At 49.8% G+C, this 21,625-nt stretch overlaps 4 protein-coding genes and 1 non-coding gene across 10 annotated transcripts; 2 read left to right on the forward strand and 3 right to left on the reverse strand.

Annotated features, from left to right (window-relative positions):
- Positions 1 to 554: 554 nt before the first annotated feature.
- On the forward strand, positions 555 to 8,172 carry znf839 (zinc finger protein 839). 2 transcript variants are annotated; one of them, XM_035611560.1, is made up of 11 exons: positions 555 to 1,488; positions 3,412 to 3,489; positions 3,583 to 4,413; positions 4,493 to 4,618; positions 4,692 to 4,805; positions 5,199 to 5,291; positions 5,800 to 5,946; positions 6,036 to 6,140; positions 6,255 to 6,342; positions 6,415 to 6,532; positions 6,664 to 8,172. In XM_035611560.1, the coding sequence occupies exons 1-11, from the start codon at positions 820 to 822 to the stop codon at positions 7,211 to 7,213; spliced, it is 2,919 nt and encodes a 972-aa protein (XP_035467453.1). In that variant the 5' UTR covers positions 555 to 819; the 3' UTR covers positions 7,214 to 8,172. The 2 variants fall into 2 exon arrangements, with proteins under 2 accessions (XP_035467453.1, XP_035467452.1); XM_035611559.1 differs by having other exon boundaries at positions 3,412 to 4,413.
- A 121-nt stretch (positions 8,173 to 8,293) lies between these two features.
- On the reverse strand, positions 8,294 to 11,935 carry LOC118286829 (cyclin-dependent kinase 2 interacting protein). Its single transcript, XM_035611568.2, has 5 exons — positions 11,792 to 11,935; positions 11,187 to 11,358; positions 9,175 to 9,298; positions 8,849 to 8,978; positions 8,294 to 8,596 (listed from the first exon to the last, which is right to left on the reverse strand). Exons 1-5 carry the CDS (start codon positions 11,796 to 11,798, stop codon positions 8,394 to 8,396), a joined length of 636 nt encoding a protein of 211 aa, XP_035467461.1. The 5' UTR covers positions 11,799 to 11,935; the 3' UTR covers positions 8,294 to 8,393.
- Positions 11,936 to 12,081: 146 nt separating this feature from the next.
- LOC118286826 lies at positions 12,082 to 16,090 on the forward strand. 4 transcript variants are annotated; one of them, XR_004785502.2, is made up of 5 exons: positions 12,082 to 12,736; positions 12,816 to 13,010; positions 13,095 to 13,305; positions 13,373 to 13,677; positions 14,030 to 16,090. XR_004785502.2 is itself a non-coding variant. In XM_035611564.2 (4 exons), exons 1-4 carry the CDS (start codon positions 12,082 to 12,084, stop codon positions 13,605 to 13,607), a joined length of 1,296 nt encoding a protein of 431 aa, XP_035467457.1. In that variant the 3' UTR covers positions 13,608 to 13,995. The 4 variants fall into 4 exon arrangements, 3 of the variants coding, with proteins under 3 accessions (XP_035467457.1, XP_035467459.1, XP_035467458.1); XM_035611564.2 differs by lacking the exon at positions 14,030 to 16,090 and having other exon boundaries at positions 13,373 to 13,995; XM_035611566.2 differs by lacking the exon at positions 14,030 to 16,090 and having other exon boundaries at positions 13,098 to 13,305; positions 13,373 to 13,995.
- On the reverse strand, positions 15,886 to 20,755 carry dkc1 (dyskeratosis congenita 1, dyskerin). Of its 2 annotated transcripts, none has more exons than XM_035611562.2 (15): positions 20,651 to 20,755; positions 19,943 to 19,995; positions 19,777 to 19,863; positions 19,270 to 19,361; positions 18,984 to 19,168; positions 18,802 to 18,866; positions 18,516 to 18,642; positions 18,266 to 18,396; positions 17,777 to 17,920; positions 17,574 to 17,694; positions 17,142 to 17,260; positions 16,948 to 17,051; positions 16,649 to 16,691; positions 16,376 to 16,561; positions 15,886 to 16,134 (listed from the first exon to the last, which is right to left on the reverse strand). In XM_035611562.2, exons 1-15 carry the CDS (start codon positions 20,664 to 20,666, stop codon positions 16,072 to 16,074), a joined length of 1,536 nt encoding a protein of 511 aa, XP_035467455.2. In that variant the 5' UTR covers positions 20,667 to 20,755; the 3' UTR covers positions 15,886 to 16,071. The 2 variants fall into 2 exon arrangements, with proteins under 2 accessions (XP_035467455.2, XP_035467454.2); XM_035611561.2 differs by lacking the exon at positions 20,651 to 20,755 and adding an exon at positions 20,279 to 20,405.
- Positions 17,326 to 17,401, reverse strand: LOC118286858. The gene has a single exon (XR_004785528.1). It is a non-coding gene; the product is annotated as a small nucleolar RNA SNORD83 (small nucleolar RNA).
- Positions 20,756 to 21,625: the final 870 nt, after the last annotated feature.

Raw genomic sequence — 21,625 nt, forward strand, 5'->3', positions numbered from 1 at the left:
CAGATCATCACAAGATCATCAAATCATCACCAGATCATCACATCATCATCAGATCATCACATCATCATTAGATCATCACCAGATCATCAGATCATCCTCAAATCATCAGATCATCATCAGATCATCACCAGATCATCATCAGATCATCACCAAATCATCAGATCATCACCAGATCATCATCAGATCATCACCAGATCATCATCAGATCACCAGATCATCACATCATCATCAGATCATCACCAGATCATCATCAGATCACCAGATCATCACATCATCATCAGATCATCATCAAATCATGACATCATCATCAGATCATCACATCATCATCAGATTATCAGATCATCATAAGATCATCATCAGATCATCAAACACATTTCTCAATCATAATTAAAAGTCTCAGTATTAGTGGAATGACGCGTTAACGGCCACGTGTAATTAAATTAACAGTTATTCCAAACAAATTCATTGCTCTAATATAAGAAAGCATATTAATACAACGGGTTACATCAAAAATGTTTCCTGTTAAAGCAATGAATCCAGTCCGTCACTCCGGTCCGGGACTTCCGCGTCTCTGCTCCCGCTGAGGGCTAAGCTAGGCTAGTTCAAAACTCCCCCCGCTAACCGTTATCTGCTCCCGGTGTCACCGCTCCCACTGACCGGTGAAGACGTCCGTCAACCCCGCGGGGCGCTTTATCCACCGGCACACACCGGTTTCATAAAACAGGGTTTATTCTGGGATATCAATCAAACATCCGGTTGATTTGAGCCACCGACTGGCCCCCAGTCAGGGCTAAGCTAACAGTTAGCCTCGCAGCCAAAATGGCGGACAACGAGGATGACAGTGGTCCGATCGGAACAATACCTGAGCCCCCCGCCGCCACCTGCACCCAGTCCCCGGACCGCCCAGAGCCAGCGGACCACAACGGTCGTCCCGCGGACAGTTCACAGACCGTGTTCGGTGCTGGGAGCGAAGAGTCCGGGGAGAGTTTACCGTCAGGGTCCGGAGCTCAGCTGGCGGACTTCTTACAGAGATGTCCGGAGGAACAGAGCATCCTGGTGGGCACGGAGCTCACCGCCCTGGGTCCGGACCTGGTCAACACCACCATCATATACGTGCAGCCAGACGGCAGCCTGGTCGAGGGCTCCGGGCTGACGGCCGAGGAGCAGCAGGCTCTGCTGGAGCAGCTTACCAGGCAGCAGCTCGTCCAGGTCTCCGACACCGAGGCCACTCAGCTGCTGCAGCAGAGCCAGCTGGTCAAAACCATCCCGGTCCATAATGCGGCCCTCGACCCGAGCCAGCTGCAGCAGGTCATCAACCAGGTCACCAAGTCCAAGCAGCAGGTCCATGTCCAGGTTCCCCAGCAGCAGGTTCAGGTTCATCAGCAGAACCCAAAGACCACGAACCAGAACAACGCCTCCCAGCAGCTGAAGAGCGTCGCCCAGCAGGTGGCCATGCAGACCGGCTCGGTCCAGCAGGTCCAGAAGAAGGTGGGTGACACGTGTCTTGTTCAGACTAATCCAGAATAATCCTGTCAGGGTGACTGTTCTCATCTCTCTGTCAGAACATGACTCGCTTAAAGCTCTGGTCCAGGAGCCATTGGGGTCAGGACTCACAGGGGTCAGGACCCACAAGTATCAGGACTCACAGGGGTCAGGACCCACAAGTATCAGGACCCACAAGTATCAGGACTCACAGGGGTCAGGACCCACAAGTATCAGGACTCACAGGGGTCAGGACCCACAAGTATCAGGACTCACAGGGGTCAAGACTCACAGGGATCAGGACTCACAGGGATCAGGACTCACAGGGGTCAGGACTCACGGGTTAGGACTCACGGGTTAGGACTCACCGGGATCAGGACTCACAGGGGTTAGGACTCACAGGGGTTAGGACTCACAGGGATCAGGACTCACAGGGGTCAGGACTCACAGGGGTCAGGACCCACAGGGATCAGGACTCACAGGGATCAGGACTCACAGGGGTTAGGACTCACAGGGGTTAGGACTCACAGGGATCAGGACTCACAGGGGTCAGGACTCACAGGGGTCAGGACCCACAAGTATCAGGACCCACAGGGGTCAGGACCCACAAGTATCAGGACCCACAAGTATCAGGACTCACAGGGGTCAGGACCCACAAGTATCAGGACTCACAGGGGTCAAGACTCACAGGGATCAGGACTCACAGGGATCAGGACTCACAGGGGTCAGGACTCACGGGTTAGGACTCACGGGTTAGGACTCACCGGGATCAGGACTCACAGGGGTTAGGACTCACAGGGGTTAGGACTCACAGGGATCAGGACTCACAGGGGTCAGGACTCACAGGGGTCAGGACCCACAGGGATCAGGACTCACAGGGATCAGGACTCACAGGGGTCAGGACTCACAAGGGTTAGGACTCACAGGGGTCAGGACCCACAGGGATCAAGACCCACGTGGATCAGGACCAACAGGGGTCAGGACCCAAAAGGATCAGGACTCACAGGGGTCAGGACTCATGGGTCAGGACCCACAGGGATCAGGACCCACAGGGATCGGGACTCACAGTTCAGGAACCACAGGGGTCAGGACTCACAGGGGTCAGGACTCGCTGGGGTCAGGACCCTCAGGGATCAGGACTCACAGGGGTCAGGACTCACGGGTCAGGACCCACAGGGATCAGGATTCACAGGGGTCAGGACTCACAGGGGTCAGGACTCACAGGGGTCAGGAGTCACGGGTCAGGAGTCACGGGTTCAGGACCTACAGGGGTCAGGGGTCGCAGGCTAAATCTGATTGACAGAGTTCTTTTCTTCAGATGTTGGCACTACCATACAGGTTGTATTTCTTTTATTGATTATCTAAAAACAGCTTATTGTTGTTTGACCAAATCAATGAGTCAAAGCATAGCATCACTGTTGCCATGGTTACGCCTGGCAGAGTTTTCCAGCCTCTGGATCAGAGACGTGTGGAAACGCTCCTGGTCCACGAGTCAGAACAATGACATCATCACATTCTCTTCTCTGATTGGTTCTCATCAGTCATGACTCAAAATAACTAACACTTTCTTTCCTGACTTTTCACCATCACTGGTCCTCCTTCAGAGGAGTTTCTGTTACTAAGCAACCAACTGCAGAGTAGACAGTCTACTTACTGTTTACACCTGTGTGGTCATGTGACAGATTTGGTTTTAGTTTAAAATGAAGACGCTTATTTCACTGGCTTGCGTTACTGTGGGTGAGGCGTTAGAGCGGGTTGTCCACTAACCAGAAGGTCGATGGTTCAATCCCTCCGTGATAAATAAAGTTGAGTGAACAGATCTTTATAAACCAGTTGACTATCTGTGACACGTCAGGGTCTTGTAGTTTATTCTCAGAGTTTGATGATCGTTAATTTTATTCTGAAGTTTCTGGTTTCCTGTTCTTTCAGTCGGAGCCCGTCAGGATCCAGATCAAGGTTCCTCCGAAACAGGAAGTGAAGCCCAGCATCGCCCTTCAGCAGAAAAATGTATGTGTCAATCATCCGCAAGTGAAGCTGTCAGCCAATGGCAGCTTGAGCAGCGCTCAGATCATCCACATCCAGCCTGTAATTGGTCAACAGGGCCAGCAGTTCTTCTTGCAGCAGAGTCCAGGGGACCCGCCCATCCAGCTGCTGCTGCAGAGCCCCGCCCCTGTCGTTGGATCTCTTCTCCCATTGGTCCACAAGCTGACAGGCCCAACCACATCAAAAGCCTCTGGTCCGGGTCAGAAACCTGCAGCACCCCCCTCCACCTTTAAGACCGTGGCCACCTCCATCATCAAAACCCTGCCCACTTCCACTCCTGCTAGCGTCCCACTTATTGAACCCATTAACGGCATGACAACAGCCGCCAGGAAGAGTCCTGCCAAAGCGCTTCCTGTCATCACACCTGCCCAATCTACCGCCGTGACCAGGCCCCCTGCTGCTTCGCCGCCCCCTCGGACCCCGGCAGCGAAGGACAGAGAGGAGAAAAAGAAGTTGAGGAAAAGGGAGAAGAAGATGGCGAAGGTCCAGACCAGATCCGGTCGCGTTTCCAGACCACCAAAGTACAAAGCCAAAGACTACAAGTTCATAAAGACCGAGGACCTGGCTGACAGCCACCAGTCCGACTCCGACGACTACTCTGACATGAGTGAGGAGGAGGAGGGTGTGAGGAAGGACGGCCCAGCGCCAGGCTCCTCCTCCTCCCTCACCTACAGCCACAAGTCCCGGTCCCATCGCTGCCAGACCTGTGACAAGGCCTACATCGGTCCTGGAGGTCTGAACCGACACTATAAACTGAACCCGACCCACGGAGACCCCGATCCCCCCGGCAACCGGCCTGACAACACACCACGCCCACTCGGAGATGTCAGCCATTCACAGGAGACGACAGTCACAGAGGAGAAACCTGCTGCCATGGCAACAAACCGAGTAGGAGACTCATCCACCAATCAACAATCATTTAATGACGTCAGGGTTAGTTATCGTCTGCTTTCCTTTCTGTCTTGAGGTGGAGGGGGGTCCTGCAGCAGCTGTCGGGCTCAGGGGCCTCCACCACCGGGGCCCCGGAAGGCCCCGAGGACGAGGGAGAGGGAGGGGCCGGGGCCGCGGACGACCCCCGGCAACGCTTCCTAAAGTGAGTTGACTACACACTGTCAGACGGGGGCTTGAAATGTTTCTATGGTGGATCTGATGGTTGATTCTCTCAGGTGACGGTGGGCCTCGTCAGTAGGCGGGGCCGACGTGGTCGACCTCCAAAGATCAGTGTTACCACAGTAACATCAGAGCAGCAGGTGGACAGGAGACGAGATCGACTGAGGGAGGTAAGAGGAAGTGAAGACGTGGACTCGGATTCAATTCAGTTTCATCTTTATCATTACATACGTGATCTCAGGCTCTTTACGTAGTGAGACAACAGACACGACAGACAACACAGAGACAACAGACACTGCAGACAACACACACACAACAGACACAACAGAGACAACAGACACGACAACAACAGACACAACAGACGAAAGACACGACAGACAACAGATACGACAGACAACAGACATGACAACAACAGACGACAGACAACAGACACAACAGATATGACAGATAACAGACACGACAACAACAGACACAACACACAAGACACACAACAGACACAACAGACAGATCAATACAGCTGGGTGATGCGATGTGTTGCCATGACAATCATGTGTTGTTTACAGCTGGTGGAGCAGTGTGAGGATGAGGAGCTGATGGACATCGTTCTTCCTCGTTTGACCAAAGTGTTAAGTTTGTGGGAGCTGCTGCTGGCAAAGGTACATTCATCATAGACCGTATATAAATATATAGAAAAAAAGATCAGTGACTGTATATAAAGACGATCACTGACTGTATATAAAGACGATCACTGACTGTATATATAGACGATCACTGACTGTATATGAAGACGATCACTGACTGTATATATAGACGATCACTGACTGTATATGAAGACGATCACTGACTGTATATGAAGACGATCACTGACTATGTAAAGATGATCCCTGACTGTATATGAAGACGATCACTGACTGTATATATAGACGATCACTGACTGTATATGAAGACGATCACTGACTGTATATAAAGATGATCCCTGACTGTATATGAAGACGATCACTGACTGTCTATAAAGACGATCACTGACTGTATAGAAAGACGATCACTGACTGTATAGAAAGACTATAACTGAAAAACGATCACTGTAATGAGCTGCATGAACCTGGATCATCTGACTTAATCCGGACCAGAGACCAGTCATTACTTCTGTCCTCTGTCTCGCAGGTGGAGTGCGGCGGCACGGCCCGAACTCGCTTCCCAGACATTTACCGTGAGTACGAGTCTCTGCAGGTTCAAGTGAAACAAGCGGCTCAGGATTACATCATCAGTCCACAAGGCGGCGCCACGCCCCTGGAGGTTCGGAACATCGAGGTGAGAGCTTCAGTTCTGATCTGCTGTGATCTTCTTTGTGTTGTGGGTGGTATCTGAACCGGGTCCACGTTTTGTACCGTGTGAATCAGGTCGCCAGGTCTCTCGGCATCATGGACGAGGTGAACAGGATGAAGGTGGTTCCGGGAGCATGTCCCAGTTCCAGTATGACCAATAAGAACGTCCGATACATGGAGGTAAACAAGCTGTTCGTCAGGTTGGGCTCAGAGTCCAGGGTCCATGTTGGATCTGGATCCAGTGTGTTGGTACCTGGCTCTGTGACACTGATATCTTCTCAATATCTTTCCTAGAATTCCAAGATGCTTCCGCCGTCAAAGAGATTCAAGATGGAGAACAGCGTTCCAGTTCACCAGAACGGAATTGAGATGCTCAGAACAGGTACAGTGAAGACATCTGAGCTCACGACTGAACTGATTTTTTATCTTTTTAATGTTCAATTTTCTGTCCAAGGTGGGACGAAGGTGACCCCTGTGACCTCCTCTCTGAAGTCCTGCTCGGTCTCTGTGTCTCATCTGGTGATTCCAGAAGGATCCGACTTGCTGACCACCACCACTGACTCCGCCTCCAGGTGAGCTGACCTGGGCCCTTCCTGTCTAGGGTAAAGGTAGAACAGGTGATCACATGGAGACGTGTTGGTGTCACACCTGGATCAGCTGCTCAGGTGATCTGATCACACCAATGTCTCACTCTGGTTTTCAGCTCCACCTCTGCTAAAACTCCCTCAACCGAGGCTCTGCCCCCTGACACACCTATGGAGGTGTGTCCATGTGAGGGGCCTCTGCAGACTGAGGCTCAGGTGGAGCCTCTTCCAGCAGACCAAGACCAGGTTCTGAGCACCCCTGACATCGCAGCCCAGACGAAGGAGCCGCAGGAAGCCCTGGGTTCAAGTCCCAAGACTGCCACAGACACAAAGGCACCTGACTCTGTTTCTGCCCAGACACCTGGAGCCACAGAGACCAGCACAGTCCAGACTCTGGCCTCTCAGCTCCAGCAGAGGGACTCGTCCCAGTCTGAGTCCAGCACAACAGACGCATGTGAGGCCAAAGAGCTGCAGGAGGGACAGGAGATCTACATCCAGACTGAAGGGCTAACAGTCCAACTGGCAGAGCCCGGGTCAGACCGGATCGTCATTGTCAATGGGCCAGATGGGACGACAATGCACATCCAGACTCCAGATGGCGTACCCCTGGAAGCGGTCCAGGCCCTGCTGGGAATCGAGGCATCAGATGGAAACAAAGTTCCTCATTGAACCCTGAAGAGGATCAAGTGTCAGGTGGTTTGAATTCCCAGAGTCTAACACACCTGGTCCCGTCAAACACCCGACCAGTCAAACACCTTGTCCCGTCGAACACCCCGGACAGTCAAACACCCCGACCCGTCAAACACCTTGTCCCGTCGAACACCCCGGACAGTCAAACACCCCGACCCGTCAAACACCTTGTCCCGTCGAACACCCCGGACAGTCAAACACCCGGTCCCGTCAAACACCCCGACCCGTCACACACCTGGTCCCGTCAAACAGCCTGACTCCTGGTCCGACCAGTGGACATTATGTTTCTCAGTATTGGATCAAAGGCGACGAGGTTAAAAAGATTTGGTTCATTATGAAACTGTTAGTCTGAGTGATTGACCTGTGACCTGTGACCTCTGGTTCAGATTCAAGCGTCATAAGAGAGAATCTCCAGTGAAAGATTGAATGAAACATTGATTTACTTTGAGGCTTGAAAAAAATATTAAAAGTTAAAAATAAAAAGTTTCTGATCAACAGTAAACTGATTTATACAGATGACCTGGTCATTAATTCATGATCAATAAGTCCTGACTTCAGGTCGACAAATGAAACGTGTAAATATGAGTAGCATTATTACCTGACCCCCCTGAACTCTGCGGTCGTATTGTCTATTGTCTGATTGGTTCATTCAGCTCTCACCTTTGATGATGTCATCGGTGGTTTTAAGGAATCAATTGATTGTAAATTTGTAAACTTTTGTTTTCAGTGTTTCCATATTTGGACTCGTTGGTTGAAACTTAGAAACGATGATGTGGATGTTTATATGTAGATAAATATGAAAAACAAAGTTTAAAAAGTTGCACTATTTTATTACTTTTTATAAAACGTGAGGATGGAGGAAATCAAACTATTGATTTGTTATATTGATCATAAACACATTTCCTGTTCCTCCATTAAACTGACGTGACAAACTTGAATCATCTTGTGTTGTGATTTCACATGAAGTTTGATGACATCACTCGTCATAATTATGATCCTTTGTATTTGTGTTCAAGTTTTCTGACCAGTGAATAAATCAGAAGTCAGATTAAATATCTGTTCATTTATGTAAAACAATATTTAATAAACATTTGGTTCAGTCCAGGGAAAGCTACGCCAGCTACTCCCCCTGTGCTAAGCTAACAGCTGACAGATGAAATCATAGTGGGCGGTGCCCGGTCTCCAGCAGCAGAGCCTCCAGTGCCCGGCGGGTCTGAGGTGGGTTGAAGGGCTGATGAAGCCAGCAGGACAGGAGCACCACGCTGAGGTCAGAGGTCACAGTGTGGCCCACTTCCTCTAGGATCGTCTGCTTCAGCCTCAGCTCCGAACGGAAGGCGTCGCACAGGGAACCACACGTCCGCTCTGGAACAGAAAACCAGAGAACAGGTGAGTGATGACATCATCACAGGGCTCAGGAGCAGGCGAGTGATGACATCATCACAGGGCTCAGGAGCAGGCGAGTGATGAAGTCATCACAGGGCTTAGGAGCAGGCGAGTGATGATGACATCATCACAGGGCTCAGGAGCAGGCGAGTGATGACATCATGATGAAGTCATCACAGGGCTCAGGAGCAGGCGAGTGATGATGACATCATCACAGGGCTCAGGACTAACCAAACTGTTTTGTGTTCCATGTGTGGAACTGAGGTACTTTTCTTCCTTCTGGTCCAAACTGAAACTCCTCCAGATCCTGAATGCCTCGCTGTGATGTCATCAGACACTCCATCTTTGTCACCACGGCAACCTAAAGGGAAGAAGACGGTTTCATAGTTTGTTCTATGAACTAAACTTTATTTTAACACTGACGGACTGAAGTCAGATGAAAGTCAGAGTTTCTCAAACTTTAAAAACGAATAATCTATAAACTACGTAACCAAGTGACGTCGTTCCTGGATTAATGCAATCAATCAATCAATCCCCTCTAGAAAATAAATTGTCACCATTTTGTTGACAACATCCTGAAGTTTGCAGCACTCGTCCTCCAGCTCTGCAGCGCCCCCTGCTGGAGCTGCTGAAGACGATGATGAAGACTCTCCCACCAGAAGCTGCTGGTCGCTCTGAGAACTGACGAGAGACATTAAACATGATTGAGTGAGTTTGTTGTAATAAACAACTTCTCCACTAATAATAATAATACATTTTATTTATAATGCACTTTTCATTTTGTAAAAAAATTGCTACATGCTACAGAGTAAAAGCAGGATCTAGAAAAAAAAATCAAGCACAAGAATAGTTGCTAAAAATTAAGTTAGTGAAGTTGTTTTTTTTAGAAAAGTTTTTAGGCCTCTTTTAAAAAGCCTTGACAGTCTGTGGGGCCCTCAGGAGGTCTGGGACTGGGTTCCACAGATGACGGGCAGCAGAACAGAAGGCTGAGTTTGGTTCTGGGGGGATGAATGCGGTGGCCATTTTGTGAACGGAAGTTTTGCGGTGAAGTTTGCTCGGTGAGGAGTTCCTAGGTAGAGTGGAGCATTGCCATGGATGCACTGGTGGGTGAGGAGAGCGATTTTGTACTGGATCCTGGAGGAGATGGGGAGCCAGTGAAGGGCGTGAAGGATGGGGGTTATGTGTTCATATTTAGGCACTCATCAGGATCCTAGTAGCACTGTTTTGTATAAGCCGGAGTTTCTGTAGACTCTTGCTAGGGATCCCAATGAGAAGTGCGTTGCAGTTATCCAGCCTGGAGGAGACAAAGGCGTGGACGGGTTAGGTTTTGTGGCATCGGAAAGGGTGAGTGTGGGACGGAGTTTGGCAATGTTCTTGAGGTGGAAGAAGGATGATTTGCACAGATGTTTGATATGGTTTTCAAAGGTAAGGTGAGGGTCCAGTAACTGTTGATGAGAGGGGGGATGTCTTTTTCGAGAAAAGGTGATGGTGGTTATGAGGGATGACTGGGCCTGAAGTGGGGTGCCGACAAGAATGGCTTCAGTTTTGGAGCTGTTTAACTGAAGGAAGTTCTGACTCCTCCAGGCAGGAGGTCAGTGAGGATGAAGAAGAAGACAGAGCAGCAGAGGGGGTTGGGTTAATTCTGAGGTAGAGTTGTGTGTCATCAGCGTAGCATGGAAAGAGATTCCATGCTGGCTGATGATGCGGCCAAGGGGGAGCATGTACAGGATGAATAGGGTTGGACCGAGGACCGACCCTTGAGGGACACCACATGTGACAGCGTGTGTGTTGGATTTGGCTCCCCCAAAGCTGACCTACTCGGTCCTTCCAGAAAGCTAGGATGTGAACCAGTCCAAAACAGAATGTCATAGTCCTATATCGTAGTGGAGGCGGTTGAGGAGGATGTGGTGGTCGACCGTGTCAAATGCTGCGGTTAGGTCAAGGAGGATGAGAAGTGAGGGAAAGACAGCCTCGGCTGCCATCAGAAGGTCTGTGCTGTGGGCGGAGCGAAGCCTGACTGGAACTTATCGAACAGGTTGTATTGTTGAAGATGGTCCTGGAGCTGAGCGGCAACTGCTTTTTCAAGTACTTTGGAAAGAAATGGGAGGTTGGATATGGGCCTTTAGTTGGCAGGGACTTATGGGTATAAAAAGTGTTTTTTTTGTTAGTAGTGGTTTGATGACAGCAGTTTTGAGGGGGGATGGAACATGGCCAGACTGGAGGGGGTGGTTTATTTTTTTTGTGATAAGGGGACTGATGGCAGAGAGATCTGATTTAATCATGATTGTGGGAAGGGGGTCCAGGGCACAGGTGGATGACATCACTAGATGTCAGAAGAGAATCACACTGAACACGTTAAAGATGACTGATGACATTGCGCTGATGACATCAGGCTGATGACATAGAGAAGTGAGATGCCTGCAGGCTTCAGTCTCATATTACCCTAACATATTAATATTAATATCAACATATTAATACATTCACAACAAAACTAATGAATCAAACTAAACTAATAAAACTTTATTGAACTCACAGTTTGATGCTATTAATAAAACTTTATTGAACTCACAGTCTGATGTTCACGATCTTTTCTGCGACGTTGAATCCGTCCTCGTTCAGTTTGTTCCACCTCATCATCAGGTTGTGCCAGTCGGCCGCGTTGTCTTTCATCTTCCGGGCACTTCCTGTGACGACTGAACGCTTTCTGTTTGCTGAGGTCACCATGACGTCACCTGCCTCACCTTATTATTGATCAGATAAATAACAAAATAAATCATAAACTCATGTTTATCTACGGACGAGTCTGAACAAGTAACATGTAGATTGTCTTCATTTCTACACATCTATTATACATATATAATAAAAAAGATATATATAAGGATGTGTGTATGTATAATACATGTTATGAAAATCGATCAATCAAGTGATTAAACAATTACGACTGTTTATCCTCAACTGACCAATAATCGTCGGTGCTTCATTATTGATTATCTATATTACTGTTGAAGGAGGTCGGATCAATAACATTATTGATAATCATATTGTTGTTTTCAGCAACAGATCGGATTCACATCGAGAAGGAAACACGATCTGATCAGCTGATCTGATCGAACTATCGATCCGTGAACCCGCTACAGAGCCAATCGATCATTTGATCGGCAGATGTTTACTCACCGTCCATCTGATCACGCTGACGATCATTTCCTGATCCTTCTTCTTCTGTGGTTTTGGTCGTGCTCTGCCGCGCGGTCCTCCCACTTCTTCTTCTTCTTCTGTGGTTTTACTGTGGCATCAGCAGAGAGACCTCGATCGCGCACTGACGCACCAGGAAGCAGGAACGTTCCCGATTAGACTGGAGACGGACACGAGACGGACCGCGGCCGGACACGAGACGGACCGGGGACGTACCGGGGAAGGACGAGCTGATCGGTCGGTGGTCTCCCGCCAGGAGGTGTGAGGTCGTGATGACGTCACTCCCGCAGCTTCCCGCCGAGCTGTGGCTGCAGGTGTTCAGCTTCCTGTCGTGGAAAGACAAGCTGAGCATGCGCTGCACCTGCTCACACTTCAGACACCTGCTGGATAAGTCCCGCCCCCTGTGGCGCGGCTTCTGCGTCGTGCTGCGTCACTTCTCCAGGTACAACCGCCGGTTCTGGCGCAGCCTGGCTCAGAGGCACGTGGGCAGCGTGATGGTGTGTTCAGGAAAGAGCAAACACCTGTGGCAGCTGTCTGCGTCGCTTCCGGCCCTTCGTGCCCTGCGATTGGACGACTGGAGAGAAGGGGGTCTCGACAAGCTGAAACTGTTCCAGCAGCTGCAGCGCCTGTCCATCACTTCCTGTTCCACGCCGCTGAAGACCCTGGACTTCCTGTTTCCTCTGAGTAATCAGCTGACGCAGCTCAGCCTCTGTCAGGTGCAGCTCACCTGTCTGTCCTCTCAGCTGCTGGACGCCGTCGGTCAGCTGACCCGTCTCACCTCCCTGCTGCTGCATCACGACGGCAGCCTGTGGGTCCCGACGCCCGGCAGCATCCTGACTCACCGGCCCGACCTCACACACCTGTCCTGGACCATGATCACCTACAAAACGCTGTCACGTGACTTTTTTTGCCCCGCCCACCTCTCAGGTAAACTCACAAGTGAACCTGATTGGCTCTGAGCGAGCTGTGATGTCATACCTCTGCAGGTATGTTGTGTGTCCTCCAGCAGGTGGCGGCGCTGTGCAGCTGTCGGAACTTCAGCTGCTCGACTACGATGCTGCGGTGACACAGGAAGTCCTGCAGCCTTTGTCCCGCCTCCAAAGCCTGTCAATCTTCCACCTGTACTCCGTACCTGGTCCCGTCTGTCACCTGACAACATGGCTGACGTCACTGCCTGAGCTGCGCAGCCTCAGTGTGCATGGTGAGCGTCTGTGACACATCTGATTCTACTGACGTGATGAGGTCACCGTGATGTCACCGTGACTTCAGTGTGTCTGTCCAATAGGAGGCCACCCTCTGGCAGCGTACGTGGACTTCCTGCCGAGGTCGCTGCACAGCCTGACGCTGTGTGTGGAGCTGCATCCTGACGACCTGCAGGTGGCGTCGCTCCGAGCTCCTTGCCTGGAGCACCTGCACCTGGAGCCCTGGAGCTCCTCCTCCGACCTGGTCAGGCTCCTCCCACAGCTGTTCCCTCACCTGCGAACGCTCCACATCAGGTGAGTGGCGCTCGTCGGCGGAGTGGGCCTGCTGGTTACCGTGGTAACCTGCTGTCTTGTGTTGCAGACATCAGCACGTCTCAGATGACGACTTCCTGTCGCTGCAGCTGCTGCGGCGACTCGACACACTGGAGGTATTGGACTCGTACCACCGACCTGAGCCCACGGACCCGAGCCGGGTCGTGTTCGAGCCGAGCCCGCGCCTGCTGCGGCTGACCTCCAACCTCCAGAGACTGACAAATCACAGAGTGAGAGTCGTCACCAGCTCACACAGTGACACGCTTGCCTGCCACTGTGTCTGACCAATCAGAGGAGGGACGTCACTGGAGGAGGCGGGGGATTGTTTTAGTTTGAATGTGATTTATTATTAGGGTAAGGGTTATTATTATTATTATCATTATTATTAATGATGAAATTGTGGAGTTTGTTGGTTTGAAATATTATTAATTATTTATTCTATGTTCAATGTCAACTGCTGCATTATGGGTAACGCTACACATTTAACTGGTTAATCAAGATTTGAATATTCAAACAGTTCAAACTTTGCTGCGGGTGGAGCCTTAGGCCACACGCCCTGTCACTCTGGAGGTGTAAGTTGCCTTCAAACCGACCACACGGTGACGCTGTTTCACAAACTGCTTCTCAGAAACATTAATACCTGAAGTATAAAATATGAAACATGAAAATCAACTGAATCTCAGTTTTGTTTTATTTCTTGACACAGTTTGGTGTCAACACCCGATGGTTCCGTGAGTGGGTCGGAACCAACACTCCGAATAAACAGCTCTCATCGGGAAGGAGACTCTGGCCGTGTCTCAATACCAAAGTACGCGAGTACGTTTCAAGAACGTTCTTGAGAGTTCAACTCGGGTGAACATTCTGCAGAGAACAGGAGGACGCAGAATGGTCATTCTGCAATTGGAACAGCAGCGTACTTTCTTTCTTCTGGTTTTATAGTGGGTATGGCACATTACTGCCAACTACCTGCAGGAGTGTGGGCCAAAGCAAAGGAAAAGAAAGAAAAAGGGTTATAAAATTTAGACTACACATAATGGCCAGTGCCGGGAAATAAACGTTGTGGTGGGTTGTGGAGGACATTTTAGTGAGTGAGGAAAATAGCATTGCAATATATAAATGGATCAAAATCGCGTTGCCGTTTGTTGTTGCGAAATGCATTCTGGGATACTTGGCTCTCCCAGGAACACGTCTCCTCCGACATCCGGGCATGTGGACGTTCTTGGCTCGATGCGTTCTTTGTATTGGAACAGTACTTTGGCCGCGACTGATGACGTTTCACGAGAACACGAGTACAGAGAAGAACGCACATTGAGAAACTGCTACTGTCCGGCCAACGTCCGGTCCGTCAGGAACAAGGTCAACGAGCTGGAATATAAAACCTTCTTGTGTTTACATCCACAGCTGCACAGCTGATCGCTGACGTCACTCAGAAGCAACTCAATCTGCCCGAATGCCCCGCCCACTTAATTCAACCCTCACGATTTTATCCATTGTTCCCTGGAACGACCACGAGGACTCAACAGACCCGTGAATGGCGTAATATCATGTGTATTATATATAGTTATTATAATTACTGTACATGACGTACACAGTCTCCATCGCATCAGGTTTCACTTCAACGAAACTGATAACTTTCAGATTCTGTCGTTTTCATCTCTTCGAAGTATAACAGTTGTTTCAAATGATAAACCTTTGGTGACTAAAAAAAACGGGAGAACTTTTGAGAAAAGAACCATCTCCAGAGCAGTGACATCACATCAGCCTGATGAACTACATCTATTGCCTCAATCACCACACGTGAGGCCGATCAAACTGTCTGAGCACAATCGGACAAATTCCTTTTTCTATGTCGTTCACGTCTCAGAAGCGTGATCTCAGGGATTTTGTCAGACCTATTTAAAAAGGCATGAGAAACGACACATTTCTGAAGATGAACTACAAAAACCTCAGCAGCTCCATCAGCATGGTTCAGTGTTTTATGATTCATATGTAACAAACTGACATCTGGATCATATTCATACTCTTCTTCAGATTGAATTGTTTGTTCGTTCATGACGTGTCACGTTAAATATTGCGGCCGCAATGAATTGTGGGTCTATTACTCCTCACATAGGAAGCTCCAGTGTCCTCTGCTACAGGAGATAGGAAAAACTTTCAGAATCTGGACATCATGTTACTGAGGAAACACTTCAGGGTCACTACAACATTTAGGAAAATTCCTAATACAATTGGACCTCACCCCTAGAGTCTGAGAGAGAACAGGAAATAGAACCTTCAGCCACCAGGCTCCTCCCCTTTTGGAACCAGCTTCCATCATGCACCTCGCTGGTCACAGCAGCTATTCTGGTTCTGTTAAGAGTTTTTCTCTCGTCACAGCTGCTTGTTATGAGGTCACTATGTAAAGAACCTTGATACGATGTTGTGATATTGAACGGTTATTACATTATCATATTAATATAATAACATTAGTTCTGATGTCACTGAAAGTCAGTGACTAGACGATGTGTCAGACAATCTAAGGCCACGCCCCCACTCAGTTTGAGGTGATGTCACCTGAACAAGTACTGAAAACACTTTTAATTCGAAATTATAAACAGACTTCCTGCTCAGGTATTTACAAAGAGACAAAATAAGATTTATATAAAAACAAAAATGTCTTTTCTGCTTGTGCAGTCCATTGTTAAACTCCCAGAATGCTTAGCGTCCAGAGGTCCAGACAGGTTTGTGAGGGGGTGGAGTCTAATGTCGTCACTCTGACATGTCGCCGTCTTTCTGTTTCTTCTTCTTCTTCTTCTTCTTGCTTTCACTGACCTGCACAGAAACGGAATCGTGATTGGTCAATGTGAGCTGCAGGCACCTGAAGGGGCGGAGCTTAAACTAAAGGAAGTGAACTAAAAAGTTTAAAAATAAAAGAAAGTCCATAACTAACCCAACCCTAACATTTCTACCCACAATGCATCACGTCAGCACCGAACAGACATAGTCCGACGTTGTAGTCATTATTATATAATATTAATGTTTCATGTGACCAGAGTCCAAACATCATACACACCACGCTCATAAGCTCCGCCCCGCTTCCATCGAGTGCCGCCTCTTCCTCGGCAGGCTCCGCCTCCTCCAGCTTCGCCCTCTTTTCCTTTTTCTTCTTCTTCTCTTTCTTCGTATCCGTCGACGGTGTCACCGGCGTTGAGGGCGTCGCCGCAGCTTCTCCATCGCTGTCTGTCGCGTCCCTCTTTCTCTGCAAGTCAGAGGTCAAAGGTCAGCATCGTGGCTCAATGAGATTAATGTTTAAATTACACTGATCAGTGATGGTTGATGAGTTTACCTTCGCTGAGGCGTCACCTGACCCGTCCTCTACTTTGGAAACACTGTGAATCAAAATAAAAAGTTATATTCGACAAAGTTCTGAAAATGTTTTTTATTTAAACAGATGGTGTTGTCACTGTGTCAGGTGAGCGGCAGCTCGGCCAATGGCAGAGCCTCTAAGCTCAGACCTGAGACTTCCTGTAGCAGAGCGACTCCCTCACAAAGCACGGCAGCTCTGTGAGGGATAACTGTCTGCGTTAGACACGCCCCCAGCACTTCAGCCAGACCCACAGCGTGTCGGCCCCGCCCCCGACTCACTTGTAGTCAACATATCCGCTCCTCCAGTCCGACGGCGTGCTGCCATTCGGTTTCCCGTGTTTGTCGAGGAGTCCTTTCTGAATCATCATCTTCTTCTGACTCGCCTGAATTAAACAGATGATCAGATTATTGATCATTGTATTTATCAGATTGTTTCAGTTTTCTGATCAGATTATTGATCAGCTGACTCGTACCTTCGGGCCCAGTCCCCACTTACGGGGGTACGTGTCTCTCTCCATGATCACCCTCTTGATCTTCGCCACCACGCCATGGTCACATGTGGAGATCACCGCCGTCGTCATCAGAGCCACGGCTGCACAGCAACAACCGACCAATCATTAATCATCTGATCAACAGGTGATCAGACGTATTGATCTGAGCCATCAGAGTAGGGTGATAGATAGCAGGTCATCACAGCCCGAAGGCTACTGCAGCTACACACTCATCATGTGGCTCTGACACACACACACACACACACACACACACACACACACACACACACACACACACACACACACACACACACACACACACACACACACACACACACACACACACACACACACACACACACACACACACACACACACACACACACACACACACACACACACACACACACACACCTGTGCAGATAGCCTCCCCCTTGGTTGTTATGACGACGATGTCCTGGTTCACCTCGATTCCATCCTCGTAGCGCAAGACGCCGGGCAGCATGATCTTGGCGCCGTAGCAGATGGCATTCACCTGTAGACAAAGGTCACCAGGTCAGACACGTGACGCTGTGATGCCAGGAAATGTGACGACGACGAAGACGACAAAGACTTACCGAACTGTCCTTCATCACCAGACGCTTGTGGGACACAAGCAGCTTCTCCAGCGGGAACACGACTCTCCGCAGGTACGCCTCGTCTTTGTTGTGGTCGAACTGCCACTGAGCGTCCAGAACGTCGTGCATCGTCACCATGTGGTCCTGAAAACACCAGGTGGCGTGGTCAAAAGAGGGCAGGCCCCATATCTACAACTTGAGCATCACAGAAACACGAAACCTCCCGTCCGTTAAACCTCGAAATATGGTCACGTTACCATTTAGGCGTCAACAGGAAGCAGATTGTTTACTCTGCGCTCGTTTGCTTAGTTACCCTGAAAGAAACACGTGACGATGTCATGATAATGTCGGCGGCGGCGAGACTCCAGACGAAGCGACTCAAGTCTCTGCCGCACGTTTCTGTCTCAAAGTTAAATTATCAGACCAGCACCGTGCAGCAGGCCTGAACTCAACACTTTGATGACCTCACGGTTTGACCTCTGGCCTCACCTTCTCTCCCAGGACTCCCGACCGGACTCTCCTCAGCTCCTGCATCTGACCTCCGACCCCGAGCAGCAGGCCCATGTGGACGCACAGCGTCCGGATGTACGTTCCTGCTTCGCAGCTCACCCAGAAGATTCCTGCACAGAACACAGACAGGTGACCTCTTACATCAGGGGTCACGACCTCTGAACCTTCAGAACACATCTGTGGGTCAAAGTGACGAAGATTGACAGGCGTGTCAGTCACGTGACCTCACCTAGCCTCCGCTCGGGGTCATACTCGATCAGTTTGCTCTCATAGATCGTCCGGACTCTCAGCTGACGCTTCACGGCGGCGATGAGCGGCGGCCGCTGGAACAGGGCGCCGGTCAGGGTCTCCAACGTCTGCAGAACCAGAGTTAGTGACGGGTCACGTGGTGTGCAAACATTGATGTGACTGACTGACCCTGGTGATCAGCAGAAACAACATATCATAAAGATAAACTATAAAACTTTAGTTATTAATGAACCTGATCAATGACTCGGTATCGATCGATCACTTACCCGAGCCAGAGTGTGTTCGTTCTCTATCGCATTGTGCAGCCGAACGATTCCCACATACTCTTTACCTGCAACACAAACAGAGAGTAGTGAGGAAGCCGCTTGTTTTACTGTGCTGACGCAGCGTCAGCTGGGTGGGAACCGCCACACAACTACGACGGTTCCTCGCCTGACATCTAACGTACCTGCGCTTTGCTGGGACTTGACGAGTCGCGTGGCTCGGTCCACACACACTATCAGGCATCCGGTGACCTTCGGGTCCAGCGTCCCACTGTGACCTGTCTTCTCCACGCGCAGGATCCGGCGAATCCAGGCCACGACCTCGTGAGACGACGGGTTTGCCGGTTTGTCCAGGTTGATGAAGCCCGACCTGAGAGGAGACAGTACAAGTTCAGTGACGTTAGCATCTAGCTTAGCATTAACACTCTCCAAAGGAGTCCTGGTGCCGCTAGATTAGCGTTAGCGTGTTACCTGACATAGTCCTGGATGCTCCTCTTGAGGGGGTTGCTGCCGTTGGGCAGCGGCGTGTAATGAGTCGTCCGGACGTTCAGTTTGTCAAAGTTCTACAGGAAACAAAGGTAAATCTCAGACGACTCCTTCGTTGGTATTGGGCTTCACTTCCTGTATGAAGAGAAACAGGAAGTTGTGCTTCCTGCAGCCGCTCTTATTCTGATGTATTGATCAAGTCTCTGCGTCGTGTGATCAGATCAGTCAAGTCGCGTCTCGGCAGCAGACGACTCGAGTCCTTCTCTCCGCCCGGTTCGGGTCCACGTGGGCAAAACGCCGACGCGACACCGGCACCGCAGCGGAGAGGCTCCGCCCCCAGAACGGGAGCAGGGCACAGACAAGATGGCTGCTGCTCAGAGAATGGATAAACAGGTTCATCACGTCACACGATTGAGCAGCAGAATAATCAATATTCACATTATGTTTATATGACCGATGGTGCGTGGGGATGTGATGTGTGATGTCACAGACCTTTAACAGCAGCGGCCACTGCGACGTGTCCAGCGACGCCACCTTGCTCTCTGGTTGGATGAGGAAGTTGCCGCTCTGCTGAATCTCCTGTTCAATATTAAAGTTCATATTTAATAATTCTTCTCAAGTGATAAATTTAATTTACACTATAAGTTAAATCTCTCACCGCGACTTCATCTTCGCTTATTTTCTTTGTCATCTTCTTCTTCTTCACAGATGCTGAGGAAACAAAATGTGATGTTAAAAACTGAAGAAAAGAAAATGATTCATAAAACATCACGTTTCAAACTGAACCGTTCGAGCCGCCGCTCACGTGGCCTCACGCAACACGTGGCTGTTAGCTTCGCGTGTTAGCATGAGCGGCTAACACGCGAAGCTAACAGGCCTGTTCACTGATCATCGCATAAAAACATGAACAGATCAAATAGTGTATCGATCAAACACGTGGCTTGGATTTAAAACACACACACACACACACACACACACACACACACACACACACACAGTCTCTTCAGTCGTTCTGGTTTAGCTCCGGCCCGAGTCGCACGTGGCTCAGCGACGGGGCCGCGAACATCTCCGGTTCTGTCCGGTTCTGTCCGGTGAACGCGAGCCATCCCACCGAGCCGACAGACCGAGGTGCAGCGAGCACAACCGGAGAGAACCGGAGAGAACCGGAGAGAACACGTGAGCACGTGAGCACGTGGAGCTCGAGCTCGGTTCTTCGCCTCAACTCGTTTTTTCTCGGATCAGTTTACTCGTGAGACCGAAGCACGTGAACGTCTCACAAGGATAAGTGACGTTCACTTGTCCGTTTGAAAACTGAGCGAGTTTCAAATGTGATGAAAGGTTTCAGAGAAACGTGCAGCGTACTCACCCCCCGTGTCCGCCATCTTGAACTGAGAGGCTGACGCAGTGCGCGCGACGTTCTTCTACTCCTCCTTTTTTTCCTCCTCCTCTTCCTCCTCCTCCTCCTCCTCCTTCTGTTACCCTCGTGACCTGCGCTCAGAAGCGTCACAGCGCCACCTGTTGTGTCGGAGTGTGAGCTACAGATGAGCAGAGGAGGAACTAAAACACTAAAGTACAAATAAACAAACAGAAAGGTAAGAAAGTACTTCCTTTAAAATATACTTAAAGTATTGAAGTAAAAGTACTAGTCTGTGTATTCCCTGATGCCGCGGTAAGTGTGCATATTCTGTAAATACAACGATACTACAGGTTGAGTCAAGTTCAATAAGAATCCTGCAGATCATAAAACTGATCATTTGAAAGGTTCTTAATGTTCTTATTGTGTTTCCACACTGACAGATACGGTTCTGACGGTTCTGTCTTGGAGAACAGAGAAGAACCTCCACCTGTTCTGATTGGTTCTGGTTCCTCTCGTTTCATTCGGTGGAGAAACACAACGGAGGAGAGACGTTGAGGAGTGACAGTCCCAAGTACAGATACATGGATACAGTAGCAAATTATTGTACACTGGAAAAAAAAGGAGGAGGAAGAGGAGGAGGAAAAGGCGGAGGAGGAGGAGGAACAAGAGGAGGAAGAGGCGGAGGAGGGGAGGAGGAGGAGGAGGAGGAACAAGAGGAGGAAGAGGCGGAGGAGGGGAGGAGGAGGAGGAGGAGGAAGAGGCGGAGGAAGGGAAGAGGAGGAGGAAAAGGAGGAGGAGGAAGAGGAGGAAGAGGCGGAGGAGGAGGAAGAGGCTGGGGAGGAGGAGGAGGAGGAAGAAGAGGAGAGGAGGTGGAGGAGGAGGAGGAGGAAGAGGCTGAGGAGGGGAGGAGGAGGAGGAGGAGGAAGAGGAGAGGAGGTGGAGGAGGAGGAGGAGGTGGAGGAGGAGAAGAGGTGGAGGTAGGGA

The sequence above is a fragment of the Scophthalmus maximus genome, chromosome 15, assembly GCF_022379125.1.
Source record: "Scophthalmus maximus strain ysfricsl-2021 chromosome 15, ASM2237912v1, whole genome shotgun sequence".
Classification (NCBI taxonomy): domain Eukaryota; kingdom Metazoa; phylum Chordata; class Actinopteri; order Pleuronectiformes; family Scophthalmidae; genus Scophthalmus; species Scophthalmus maximus.